Source organism: Anser brachyrhynchus, assembly GCF_964034855.1.
Source record: "Anser brachyrhynchus genome assembly, chromosome: 6".
Taxonomy (NCBI): Eukaryota; Metazoa; Chordata; class Aves; order Anseriformes; family Anatidae; genus Anser; species Anser brachyrhynchus.
Window position 1 is genome coordinate 37079197 of NC_137700.1, and position 14930 is coordinate 37094126.

The 14930-nt window shown below is 35.5% G+C and overlaps 1 protein-coding gene across 18 annotated transcripts in view; it reads left to right on the plus strand.

Annotated features, from left to right (window-relative positions):
* Nucleotides 1-14930, plus strand: part of ATRNL1 (attractin like 1) — a 519237-nt gene that overhangs the window by 302737 nt on the left and 201570 nt on the right. Inside the window, exon 27 of one of the 18 annotated variants that reach the window (XM_080597588.1) lies at nucleotides 13005-13043. The exons of the other annotated variants lie outside the window; for them this stretch is intronic. Within the exon in view, the coding sequence (XP_080453714.1) occupies nucleotides 13005-13028 (24 nt within the window). The 3' untranslated portion in view covers nucleotides 13029-13043. Of the gene's footprint in view, nucleotides 1-13004; nucleotides 13044-14930 lie in introns of those variants that run through there. 18 annotated transcript variants of the gene reach the window in all.

Here is a 14930-nt window from a genome sequence, read left to right on the forward strand (position 1 = left end):
ATATTCTAGGTTTTAATTGCTCATCCTTCTTTTTCTTCCAAAGACTCACAAATCTTTCTAGCAGTACCTTTTTTTTTTTTTTTCTCTGTGAAATTGCCCTTGTTAGTTCAGTGGATGAAAAAGTGAGACCTGTCATTTTCTTCCCAAAAGATTTGTTAGGCCTCTTGCATTCTATACCCAGGAGCCCATCTGTGAAGTTTCAATCTGACCCTCTTTTCCTTCTTTAAACACACACACACAGACACACAAAAGATATATCGCCCAGATTTACTAAATAAGAAAACTGAATATAATGTTATTTGTTGTCTCTGCATCTTTCACATTTAAAGTGTTTGTTCAGTCTTCTACTGAGAATCGTTGCAGGAGAATCTGTTTATAGAACATTATACAGAAAAGCTTGACATGTGCCTGCCAGTTTTCATAATGTCTCAAAGGTTTTGTCCCTTGAACTACTTTTGACTGAAAGGCACCACACTACAGATGAAATTTGCATCCAAAGCAATTTCTCATTAACAACACATCAAGGTTTTCTTTTTGCTCGCAGAAAAACTACACTGAGGTCACTAAGAGCTCATACAGATGGGTTTGTAAGCCTCACATCTTCTAGCTGTGGTACTATAGCAAATATTTGTCCTTCATAAGGTAAAGCAGCTGCTGCTAAGATAGACCATAAACTGTACATTCAGCCAGATGTTTTAAAGATTTGTTGTCATTAATCCAGAAGCATGCAATCACTGATAAACATACAGATGTCCTCTTCTCTTCCCTCCTCCCCAACAAAGACAAAATACATTTGTAGGCCAGTGTGTGCTATTTGTGTATATTAGATCAGACAATTACTTAAAATGCAGTCTTATTTTTTTTCTTATGAAAAACTTTTTTTACATATTACTATAATTACATAACAGAAAATTCTTATATATCTTAAAAATAAGACTTGGAATCTTATTTGCTTGTGTAATACACTGTAAGTCTCTTGAGAAATGAGGAAGTAATGCACGATTGCACATTTATGTAAAAATGTTTGAAAGCATGGTATTATATGTGTAAAATGCTTGCCTAACTTTAAAGGTTAATATCATTCCTTTATTAGAATTTTCATATTTATATATAGCATTTCATTATACAGTCAGCTGTGCACCATTTGCCTGTCTGAAAGAATAGCATGTACAAGCATAAAAACATGGAATTATACAGAATACTTGCTTTATACAGTGTGTGGGTGCCACACAACTTATTGCTTCATTTTATTGAATAAGCTTATGTTTGTTTAAAAAAAAAAAAAAGACCTCTCTAGCCTTAATTTTAATACCAAGGCAGTTTTATTCTCCTGAATATTCAAAGATTCTTAAAAACACACAAATGAAGCTGAAATAGACTGCTTCTTAATAACAGTAACAATTCATGTAACAGCTCTATGCTCATTTCTATGGTAACCCTAATAAGAACAGGAAAGTTCAGTTATGTCAGTAGTACTAATGAATGTAGACAATATGTGAATTCCAGCTAGAACTGTTTTACTTTATATTGTAAGGTCACTTGCATTTTTAAAGTATTCCTTTTATTAAGTGCAATAATGGCTTTTGGTGTATTTAATATTGCTTATGAAGTGGAATATGTTTAGATTAGGAATATTAATACACATAGAACACGGTGTATTCTTGAACATGAAGCAAAGGAGCAAAAGGAATACTTTGGTTCATCTATATGTTTTAAGGTGGGTAAGGGACCACCAAAGACAGGTGGTCCTATAAAGAAAATGAGAAAATATTCTTATATATAATTAAAGTATCCCGATGTGTAATTTTATTCATGCATGTAGATGTCTACAGGTTTTATATACTTTGTGTTTCAAAGTTAACCTCACAGATCACTTTTCTTTTTTGGTAGCTTCTTGTCTGCTGCTTAGCAAATATCTTACACATCTATATGTACTTAGTCATAGACTGTGAGTAATCCTTCTGAAGTCAAAGGAGCTATTCATAGGACTAGAATCTCAATTTGTTATATTGCTCAAGCTCTTCTGAAATCAAGAGCTATGACTGCTTATTTCAACTGAGGTTGTAGTTTTATTGAGGACAACTGGGACATTTATTTTAGGTTGACTTTTTCTGCATTCTTTCCAACCTAAAATTTAGGTTCCTCTCTGAATGAACCTTTCAAGTGATATGCCTAGTTAGCTGGCAGTAGCTCTTGCCTCAGGACTCACTCTGCAATCACTTCTGAAAGAGACAAAAACAGCTCATCCCACCCATTTTTTGTAGTGTTCATCTTTACACTGTGATTTAGTTGTGGGAGACTTGACTATATAAAGGATCCAGTGAGTCAAATTGCCTTTATTTAGTGAGAGTTAATCTTTAATTTTGTAAAATTGAGGTTGTAATTATAATACTGTCACTTAATAAAAATAAGTGATTATTACCTGATTAATTCCGATAATAGCTCTGCTCAAATCATGTTTATTCGCTAGATAGAAAAATGTGAAATGGTACAAGTGGCAGACTCACTAATCTATTGGAAAGGCTTATTTGGGGGTGAGCTACACAAAGTTGATCTAACATAGATATCTCAATAAAATATATAGTTCTAGGAGGCGTCTGTGAACAACTATCATATAAGACTAGGGGCTGAGATTGAAGGACTCATCTCAGTTGTTGAAGTTTATGTATCTTCTGCCAAAGACATCCATCCCAGGAAGTAATTGTGGGTGTCTTGTGTCGATTCTGTTTTTGAATTGTGGTCTTCGGGGTGAATTCACCATGACCTGACTGCAGAGAATTGACTGGTTTTGTTTGGACCCTCCATGGTTATGATGTTCTGTTTCCCTTGTATTCGAAGGCATGGCACATGAGGGCACAGGTCTGTTGGAATAGTGTTAGAGTGTTATATAGACTGGAGGAAATGAACTATACTAGCAAAATTACCACTTTGGTCTTGGGGAATCAGCAGATTTGCTCCAAAAGAGAGCTCGAGTATATTCCAATACACATGCAGTCTGGACAACCAACGACCCAGATATCACAAGTGCTACATGACTCAACAACAGAAACAACTCTAAATGCTGCAAAGCATAAACTATACAGGTGTTTTGATTATATCTAGATATGACCAGGAAAAGAAACTTGTTGTTCTTAATACATAATAACCAAAGTTCCTTTTCACGTTTGCATAGTGTAGTTAGCCTGAAAGATCCCAAGAGGGAATAGTCGAAATAAATTAACTTCATTATGTATAATTCCTGGGTGCGTGTATAGAAGAAAGTTTGGATATAGTTATTAGTGATGATAGCAGTACTTTAAAATGAATAGTTGAGGTATTCACTAGAGCCTATTATCAAAATTCAAATTTCTAAGGATTAGAATAAAATGCTGCTGGAGATAACATTATCTGAAAAATATAGCTATATATTTATATATATATTATAATGGACTATATTAATTCCTGCTATCTGTCACAGACCTGGTTAAATCTTATCAGTGATGAGGTTAAGCTTTCAAGTTAACAGGAAGTAAAAATTAAAATTATTGAAGAGAAAGAGGGACCTGAACAAAATGAAAAAGACTGCCTGAGGCAACCAGCCACTTGGCAGAGCCTAAGGAGCTGTTAAGCTGTATGGTCTGAGAGGTTTCCATGGGACTAGTTGTAAACATAAGAGCATTAGGAGACTTTTCAGTAAACTACCTGTCAGCAAAAAGAAGCGGGCAGTGAGAAAGGCAGTCTGCAGTAAGGCCCTGGGAAGAAGCCAGAGAGCTTCGTTTGAATTTTTGAGAAGAAAAGTCATCTAGAGTTGTTTCCACAGTGTTAAAGGAAATGGGATGGTACATATGTTCTTTGTAAATAAAGAGGATTGCACCAAATAGATGACTCATTATTGTCTCCTAACAAAAACAAAAGAGCAGGTGTTGAATGTTGGCCCAAAGTTGGGAGACCGTTCTTTACATTTATATTTCCTCTGTGTTTGTAGTATCGTGCTTATTTTTTCTCCCTATTAAAACACAAACAAAGCCCTGTAAGAAATAGGTGGATTTAGGAGGAAACAACAAAAACAAAACTTGGAAGAACTCTGCTGTGAAGGGAGAGTGAAAAGGTTTGTAATGGCAATCCGAGGGAAGTGCAAATGCAGTTTTAGTTCCTCTTCAACTTTTGTCAGAGCGGGAGCTATTTTGGTGGCACTGATTGGGCATCTTTGGCTCAGGTGACTCACCAATGATATGGGATGCATGAAGGAAACAGAAGTCAGGATTGCTTTTCCTCCAAGAGCAGGGAGGCAACTCAATGTCCAAGCCAATGAGAGATGTATAGTTCCTATCTCTCTCCCACTGCACTTCCTTTTTACCTAAAGTTCTGTTTACTTACAGTTGAATATTAATCTTTCTAAAAATATATATGTTAATTCATGGTAACAATACTTCTGATTTCTCGTAATGTCTGAAATGTTTGTTAGCTGGTCTGTAGTAGACGGCTGATGTCAGTATTACTGGTGTTCTTTCACAAAGTATATCTGCTTAAACAAACTTCCAACTGATCTTTGTAAATATATCAAATATGTAATTTTTTTCAGAGTTGAGTTTATATACATTTCTGTACGTGTGCAATTGAATAGTAGTAAAGAGGGATTAATATTATGTCTCACTCTATTCCAAAATATTTGCATTTCACTTTAGTCAGCATGGGTAGTACATGCCTTCTAAAATAACTGTATTGTCCTTTGTCTTTCTTACACTTATTACTGATAATATACACAATTCTTATTTCTCTCTTTAGTGTCTTCAAAACATTTTTTTAAGGTTTCTTCTATGTTGATAGCTTCATGTTAAGGTCTGAGCTTTAATATATTTCAGTGCAAAGGGATTGCAATGATCAATGGAACTGGAAATTTGTTGTTAAATTCACCAGCTTACTTTTTCAGTGCCTGTGCTTTAATCTCTCATTAGAATCTCATCATGGCTGTGAATGTCAATATGGTTGCTATCACAAACTCTATGGGTAGCTTCTGTGCTTTTTGTAGACATTTATACATACAACATTCCTTGGTGTCGTTGCTCTGAGCAAACCGTGGCTGTACAGTCTATCTGGGCACGTTCTAGGCTTCTCTCCTTACTCTGGGAAGAAGGGGAAAAAAAAGTAGGTACGTGGTGACAAAATCAACATATATATCCATATTTCTTTAGCAACCTCTTAATACAGACACTGGAATCTTAGGCTGAAAAGAAATGTCTTTAGGACAAACCATGAGTGTACAATACCATCTACAAAAATGTAGTTATTCTTTCTCAAGGCTATAATAATATGATGTCTATCCTTCCTGGAGCTATAGTTTTTATTACTCCAACAGTTTGCAAACAATAGTTGAGAGTTAATGTAACCTCATATAAACTAAGCTCATTATATTTAATTTCAACAGATAATAATTAACATACAACCTTTGGCTTTCCTTTCATCTTCCAAGTATTGACAGAAGTCACACAAAAACATACTATGTGTGGAAAGAATGCTTTGAAATGCAAAATTTAATTAAAATTAATGTAATGTTATTTTAGGACAGTTGTATAGTAGCAAAAGTTCTATAGGGAATATGAATATTTGAACGGATCATTATTTTTATCCATGCTGTTCAATTTATGCACAAGTTATTTCTGGAAAACAGAATACAATTTGATTTTTTGGTTGGAATTTATTGGATTGAATGCAGTATTACAGGCAGTTAAATTGTAACATCAGTAAATTACTCTAGACTGCTTTACCAATCAATTAAACCACATGTAATTAACAAAAATGAAACTACAATAAACCCTGTGGGTTGAACTTTTTTGGCTTTCTGTGCTCCAAATACATTTTGACTCGCAGTTAATTAGATTTATCATATCTAAATAGCTGTAGTTTTAGTCGTTTATATTTGTACAGCCACAGTCAGAAATACTCTTGGAGGAGGCAGGCAGAGAGGCATATCCCACTCAGAATTTTGGGTTTGGAAGACTCATGGTTTTTTTACTGGTCTTAGAGATGCCCTTGTGCAAATTGCTTCACTGCCTAGGCCATCAGTTTCCCCATCTGTACAGGTCTTCTTCATATGTTTTTCTTTACAGACACTGTTGCTATTATTTGGGGAGCCTATTCTCATGACCGTTTTGCTTTATTCTCCAATAATCCTATTTGTGCCTAAGCAATTTATTTAGGCATTGGTCCATTTAGGCAGGAAAAGTAAGTGAACTGGACACTGAACTGACTTCTTAATTGTTGTTTGGGTACATTGCTACTAATCAGAGATACAAACATGTTGTGAAGTACAGTCTGTTAGTTTAAGGTGTTATATTTATCACATATTGCAATGTATGATAAAATACTTTATGAAAATATGAAGTATCTCATGTTTCATAATCAGCTTAACTAAAACCAATCACCCATTTCTTATGGCTTTATGCTTTCTGAGTATGGTAATGATGTACAATACTGATTATACTTTTTACCTACCACAGTCATTTATGCCCTTGCAAAGTTAAGTCAAAATATTTTCAGAATACAGTGGGAGCACATTACAAAAAATGCTCTGCCAAGGTATGTGACCTAAAAGTATCAGACACACCACATTTTGGCTTAACGGTATCTGTTAGCAATATTCCTGAACTTGTCCTCTTTCCTATTCAGATGGAAAGGAAGTCTGCACTGTTAATGTTGTTAATGACTAAATCAACCATGTGTGAAATGTTCAAATTTCACCTCTGGTTAGAGCATCCTGTATATTGTAGGTTCGTGGAAAACAATGAGCATAAATCATTTCTGTAGAAAGGGAGGAAAATAGAAGCCAGAGAATTATGGACAGTAAATTTCCAGAAACATCCTTGAACAAAACCTGAACTGTTTGTAAGCACCCATAAAGGTGAAGGGAAAGAAAAAAAATAAAAAAAAGATTAAAAGTCTGGATTTTTTTTTTCAGGAACAAACTCACATTAAAAAAAAAAAAAGGAAAAAAAAGTTTTTCATCTAAGGTAGGCCTTGCTAGGTCCTTTTGAGAGGAGGGGAAAGCATCTCAGGTTTGTAGAGTCGGGCATCATAAACAATTTTACAAGGCTATCACATGATAGCTGTGGAGTGGGTGCAAAACTGGTCAGAAAAGCATACTTAGATATCCATTGTCAGTAAAACAAGTCATTAACTACAGGTTAATCTCAGAGATTTGTCCTAGCTCTAGAACTTGTCAGTGTTTTTATTTACGACCTGAGTTAAACAATTAGAGATTATATCTGTTAAATTTGTAGATGCTAGAAGGTAGGTCACAAGAGTGCTGTAGGCAGGATTAGTTCAAAATAATCTAAGAATTAGCGAGAATATCTGTACCAGTGGATGCAAGCTTTTTTACCCGGTAGAAGCAATCATCTTTGTGAGGAAAAAGCTGACTTTGCTACAGTTCTTCAGAACTGATCAGTGGCTTAGAAAGGTTCACAAGCTGAATGTGAGGCAACAGCAACCCAGTTGCAAAAAAAAAAAAAAAAAAAAAAAAAAGTATATCTCCTGAGTAGTATTGTGGCCTTAACTTGACCACCAAGTCCAGTTTTGACGTTCCACTTCAAACATGTTAGAAAGTATTTGGAAAAGTTCAAAGGATAACAACTGTCTGTCTGTAATTGCACAGTGTAAAAGAACAACATGGAGAGAAGTGGTAACAACCTTGAAGGTAGGGAATGGAATGATGCATTTGCCATATCTGTCATAGAGAGGACAAGAAGTGAAGTGCCTGTGTTGCAGCAATGAGCATTCAGGTGACACAATGGAAAAAAAAAAAAAAAAAAAAAAAAAAGGAAAAAGTTGCATTGATAAAGGTAGTGTAGCACTGGAATTGATTGTCTTGGAGATTCTGGAGACTCCGTAATTGATAAATTTTAAGAATAAGGTAGGACAGGAAGTAGGACAGGAATTATATGGCAGATATGTCTTTGGAGAGTGGTTCATGTCTCATGGGGTCTTTTTCAACAATATAATTTTATGATTAAAAAAATCACACTGCATATTGAAGTCAGGTAAAGGCATTTTTTACATAGCAGTGGTATTTTTACTTAGTGTGCTTACTATTCAGTGATATGAAATTACAGAAGCATATATCTAATTTCATAAACAATCTATGTTGCATTCATGTAAACTCAAGTTTATGGACTATTTTTGGATTTTATGTTTTGGTACTCAGCATGGCTAATCATCTCACAGGTCCTTGAAAGAGAACAACCATGAAACATTGAAAGTGACGGCAAGTGCTGTAATAATACCTGCACTTCCTCATTAAAGACTATTTTAAAATGTAAATGAATTTGTTGTTTATACTTTCATTGCAAAACTGTCTCAAATTATGATAAAGACAAATTACCCACAAGTTCACTTGTTTTTCCATTTCAAGTGGCAGCTTTATTTCTAATAAATCTCTTATGCATAAATGCAATCTTTGATGTTATTGATGTTGCATACCATGGTTAATACTTTCCAAATTTCAAATACTGGAAAATTAGCCTCAAAACTAGCCATGCCCCTTACATTTTACACTACTTAAGTTCATATCCACGATGTCCATCCAAGTGACTGATTGAACCACCTTGTGATGTATTAATTTTTTTTATCACTTTTACTATTGTTTGTTTAGGTTTTTTGATTTGAGCTGAACTAATTGAGCTGGACCTCACAACCCTTACATCATGTAATTTTACTGGTATCTGTGTACGAGTGGCAAGCAAAGCAAAGTAGCTTATTTGGGATTAAAATTGAAAACCCTGTACGGAGCAGAAATTGAGCAGGTTTATTGTTTGGTTGGTTGATTTTGTTTTTGTTTTGTTTTCACATACATCTTGTAATTATTCTGGTTTTGCTCCAGCTGAACCAGTTTCACCAGTCTTTACAATACATGTACACATTTTTTACAACAGCACTGCTCAGCACATGTATAGAATTCCTACCAAAGGTAGGAATAAGCATCTTTGTGAGCCATTATGCTTGCATTCCTTTATCCTATGGCAGATGATTTATCTCTCTTGCAGATGGACAATATATTTCCACTGTTTTCAGAATGGCATCCTGTTTGATAACATGAAGCTAACATAATTTAAGCATATGTCCTTCCTTTATATAATTATTAATTTACGTATAACCTTTGGCTTTAATTGTATCATGAATCATTGATACAAATTACATAAAATTATAGGAGTTGAGCAAAAATGCTTTGAAATACAAAATCTAATTAAAATGAATATTGCATTAATTTAGGACATTTATGCTGTTGAAATAAAATATAGTGTTTGGGACATCATCAGTGTTTGAATACATGATTAGTTTTTCCATGTTGTTTGTGCCTGAAAAGTGGTTAATGTGTTAGGTAGAAAATTTGGATCAAGTGTGGTGTGATGCAAACTAAATTATTGCTTTATTAAGTTGTGTTAAATTGTTTTAACAATTGAAATGCACACAAATAGTAAATGAATAAAATACATTTTTTATTTTTTTTGTATTTCTTACAAGGCCATTATTAATTAGAAATAATGTTATACCATAGAAGCTATTACCAAACACCTTTTTTGACAAAAGTACTTATCTACAGGCTGAAAATCTCACTTTTAGTGGAATTAAGCAGCTTCATTTAGATTAAGCTTTTTATGGAAGATGCAAATATAGATTTATAGTATAAAGAAATAAAGTGAATTAGTTATATTACTAGCAAAATACAAACCATTCTATGATCTCAGTAGTAAATAGTTTTTTTCTAGTGGTTGTTACAGTCAAAAATTTACTCTCAATCAGTATAAAGTTCTCATTCATCACTAAGACTTACAAAGAGTTTTTATCCCTCTATTTTGCTAGCATCTCACACAGGTCAGGCTGATGCTATAAATTTCAAAAGTTTCCACCATCTTTGGAAGATCTTTCTCTAATCCAAGTACTTTACAGGATGTTACAGAATGCTACCATTTTGAGCAGTCTTTAATTTTTCATTGCATCCCAATTGCTAAGCTCTGTAAGTGCCCATTTACTGCTCAGTCCTGCAGTATTCATACAGATATTCAGATATCTAATACAGATATTCATAGTTCATTGAATTTCTCGCTCCAAGAGCAAGGGAGGTATTGCTGATTTATTTTAATTCTTTTCCTATTCTTGTTTCTTTCCATGAGCTGCAGTATCTAGCAAAATACCGGCTTTGTTTTTCTCACCATATGGATAGCCTCAGGCTACCAGTTGTCCTGCAGCACTTTCATACTATTTTCTCAGCATCCTCCAGGTGAGAAGGTAGTGTAAGTGTTTACAACATGTTTCTCTGACCAGAAGTTCTGCTTCTTCTAGGCTTAGTCTCTCAATGGGACTTTGTGCTTTGTTAGCAGTTTGGGATGCAACTAATTTCAAAAGCAGTATTTACTGGACTGCTACCAACCAGTTGAAAAGCTTGGTTGAAACTGCAGTCTATCAAAGATATGTCAATGGTACTTGTGATAAATCAGTTACATTTTATACATTTCATATGAAAAACATTGTCTTGGTTCACACATTGATGCCCATGTGGAAACTTTTCCCTATTTTACTCAGGGCAGTTTTTTTTCCCCAGAGTTCATGTTAAGTGCTAGCTTTATCTATTGATCAGTGCCCTCATATTAATGTCATAACAAAATCAGATATAAAAAAAAGATTTTTCAATCTACAGGTAATCAGGCTTCTAAATAAAGAACTAGCTATATGGGATGAGGTAGGCTATATTATGGTGAGCAGAAAGTGTACATCATTCCCTAGTTTGCCATATAAATATGTGAAATCAGAAATCAGTAATGAACAAATAAGGAATATGCTCTTTAATGCTTCTTCTAGTTGTCTGAGGAGATAGACTAAAGTTCTGAATAGATAAAATTGCTCAAAGGGAAATCCCACATAAGCTGTTAACATATTTCCTATTGATTTAGTGGTGTTAAAATTCCCCTTTAAAATTATGTGGGTTACTATAATCTAGATAGTGTTATGCCCCACCACAATATTGTGTATAAACCTTCTAGGCTTTGAAGATTAGGATAGCGAACTGCTGCAATATGGTGAAATGCGCGTGGTGGCTTCAAATTGTAGCTGTTCTGTACCTACCTCTGCTGTGCTTTCCATCAGGTGGTTGTGATCGCTTTGAAGAATCCCATACAGTTTGTAGTGTGCACCTTTTCCCAAGCTCTAATCTTATTTTAAAAAGGAAAAAAAAACACATTCTACTTTTTTTTTTCAGGGGAAAAAGGTATTTTTATCATCTTTTATTTACAAGTGACTTGGATTTTCACACCTCAAAGTGCTATAAAATCAGCTTTTGATCTTCATACTTTCTTAAAACAATCTAGTAATTAAAGGAACAAAGGGAGAAGGTAAGACAGTAAAATTGTTTATGAAAGACAGTGAATCAAATGATAACTAAATTAGAATAATGTTTTGGGTCAAAACAATTACTCTGTGACACTGCCCCCCATATTCACATAAAAGTTTGTCAAGTGGTGCTTTTGATAATAATGAACAATTTTCTGAATTTCTAGAGAGTTTCATTCACATTCTAGCTGTTAGGAATATTTAATACATCTCATTAATGTACTTGTAGAGTTTCTTCTTCAAGATAAATGTTTGTTGAATCCTAAGTGAAGGTGCCTTTGATGTTGAATGGCTGCCAGTTGTGATAACACCGAAGTAACTTGTGCAAATTCAAGTACAATCGTGTCTGGCAGCAGGTCATTGTTATGTGTGTGTGAGGCCAGCATACTTAGTATGAGGTTCTAAAGAGACTGTGTAGCTATATACATTTGGACCCAGTGGTTAGATAAGGAAAAAATACATGTTCCTGGCATCGTAGGGAGTTTATAATCATACTTTTATTCAAAGTGGAAAGTCATTGTTTAAGGAGTGGCTTTCAGTTTTGATGTAGTTTTGTAATTAACAGGAACAAAAATACTAAAAGCAGTATTAAGAAAAACAAATTCCACATTTATTTTCTTTCTGTGATACCGGTACCTAATGTCATTCTCCCAGGAGGAAAAAGCTGTGTTGCTGCCTTAATGTTCATGCTTAAAGGTATGCCCTTAATTCTATTACCTTTGTGTGAAGAAAGGGATGTGCTTTGCCAGAGCATACACAACGGCTGGAGAGCAGAGGCAAGCTCTTGGCACATTCACATTCTTCTGAAAGAGAAGCGCCAACCTTGAAGGTAAAAAAGGCTGAGGACAGTTGTTCTGAGTTTTGTGTGATTATTCAGTTAGACAATGGAACAGGCTAGAGGTATCTGGGGACATTTATTGCGGTGATTGTGGTGCTGCGTCAGTGACGTTTACGTCTGTACCTTATACAAGCTCAGTGTTTAGTACTTCATGGGAGATGCCTTTGGTGGCAAGTTAAGCATGGCTGGGCCTCCTCTGAAGGCTGAGGTAAAGAGTGTTCCTGAAAAACAAATGCATTGGCACAACCAAATGAAGAGCAATTGACTCCTGACAGACTGCCAAGGAGCCACAGGTGGCGCCCCTCAGGAAAGCCAGCCAGGAGCCAGGGGTGACCCCAGCCTGGGCAGGGCCCTTCACCCACCCGGCAGCAACCCCCAGCGGCTGGGCCCGGTGCGGCAGGGCTGGGTGCTGGAAGTGGGGTCTGTTAGTGGCCCCAGCAATGAGCTAGGCCCAGGGGCCACCCAGGGAGACCAGACAGGCACTAGGATGGAAACGAGGCTAAAACATGGTCCAAATCCATCCAGCAGGCCGAGGTAGGGCCTCTGAGTGCCCTCAGGGCGCTGACAGCCTGCAAGTTGTTGCTAGGATTTTATACCAAAGGAAGAGCGTAAGTTTTCAACTCTTTCTCTCTATATATATATATTTATTTTTTTCTTCAAAAATAACACTAGCTTTCTCTAGAAATCTTGCTTTATTTGTATCATCATGCTGTAACAACAGTTCTTTCATGTTTAACTGTAACTGAATTGCACCTAGTGTTTTGTTATGCAAATATACAAATGCACACTTTGTCTGCCCTTTATTCAGAGAGTTTCCAGAAGAAAAAAATAGCTATGGGCAAGCTATTTCATGGGAAGCCTCTTCAAGTAAGTGACAAACTTTTCCAGTTATATTCATTTTCTTCTAGTATTATTCTGACAGAAAACAAGGGGAGAAGTTTTAATAAGCATGTAATTCAACTCGTATCTTTCTTCCTTTGTCCTCCTGATTTTGATTATATACTTGTTACCTTTGATTTCCCCCGTTTTCTTTCCCTCTCACATCACATACACCAGTTTCTCCTTTATGTTACTCATTGTCATTTTTCTTTGGTTCTATTTTGCCGATACTTGAATATGCTCTTATGAAACACATCTCAGCTGTGTTGTGTTTTTTGTTTAAATTGGCACTTCTAAAAGGTTAGGCCTCTGCCTTTTGGCTGTTATACTTGAACTCAATTGTCAAAAGGATTTTTCTAGATTGACAGCTCTTTAGAGAAAACGCTGCTTTTGCCTGAGTACACTGTTGGTATATAATAATCATTACAGATTAAACTACCTCTTGAGTGTGAAAATCACCATACAAAAGGCTTAAGAGGACAGAAGGGACAGCACAACTTGGTGTAGCAAAGGAGAGAGGATGCTGCAGTGTAGTATTGATATCTTGCGCTAGGAGGGCACTTGCTCCACTTCCCAGGGCAAATGCAGGAAGGGAAGTGGGAAACTAAGGTCTATTAACCTCTCTAAATTTGTACATGAACATTTAGGGCTCTCCTCAGCCACAGGGATCAACCTAAGTGTTGAGCATGGCCACAACAAATGGTATTTCCAAGTATAATTTATGCTGTGCAGATTGGCAGGCCATGGATTGGTATCTACTCTAAGTGTGTTCATGAAAGGGAATACAAACAGGTTCCAGTAGGAAGGGACTTTACAATAATATCCATTATGTTATTTTGTAACAGGGATACAAACAACTTAAAAGCATGAGCTATCTAAAAAGGTATCAGATATCAATATAGCGCAAACATCATAAAGTATCGGCCAGTGGATCTGTAAAGGATTATACCTTTAATTCTCCAGAAATCTTTCACTTGCTGGAAGCTGTCTGAAATAGAAGGAATAACTATTCAGATCCCCAGATGGTTATTTACATTTGACATTTTTTTAAATTAAAAATATCTACAAGCAGCATTTTATTAATGCTTTTAATTTAAAAAGTTGTCTCCTCTTTATTGGTATATAAAGCAGAATGTGAAGTAATGCAGGAATTAATAAAGCAAACTAATACATGGCTTAAATAAGAAAAAACAGTTGCAGTCTCTTTACATGAATTTTAGACACAGCTAGCAAGCTAAGGTTATTTCTTTTAAGTCAATGCATATTTGGTGTAATCCACTCTCCTTTTGGAGGTGAAGGAGAATATGCAGAAAGCTGTCTTCCCATCATTTTGTTTGATGTTAGGGATAAATTTATAGTTTGTTACCTGTGTATTTTTGCCTAGTTATTTGCTTCTGCAATTTAAGCCACTTGAATGTATAAATTTATCTGCCAATTTGTCTCAGTGACTATCCTACACATAGAAAGATTACATTTGCAAATATAAGAGGACAGCTGAGACTGGCGGGAGGCTAGCATTGCTTTCTGCAGTAGCATTCCTCTTTCTGCTAAGACGCCAAGTGCCTGAAACTTGATTTATATTCCTGAAGTTAGATCGCAGGAATTACCCTGGATTACAGAAAGTGGCATAAAAGTTATGTGATTTAAGTTTCTCACCATAACTGCTTTACTCTGTATGTCTGTCTGTATATACAGATGTGGGTATTGTTCTCAATTGTTAAAAGTACAAAATAAGCCTTTCGCACCCCCCCCCCACCCCGAAAAAGAAAAAAAAGAAAAAAAGACACACACACAAAACAAACACAAAATGAGTGTCCTGAGGGACTGCAAAAATATCCATAACCGCTCATAAAAG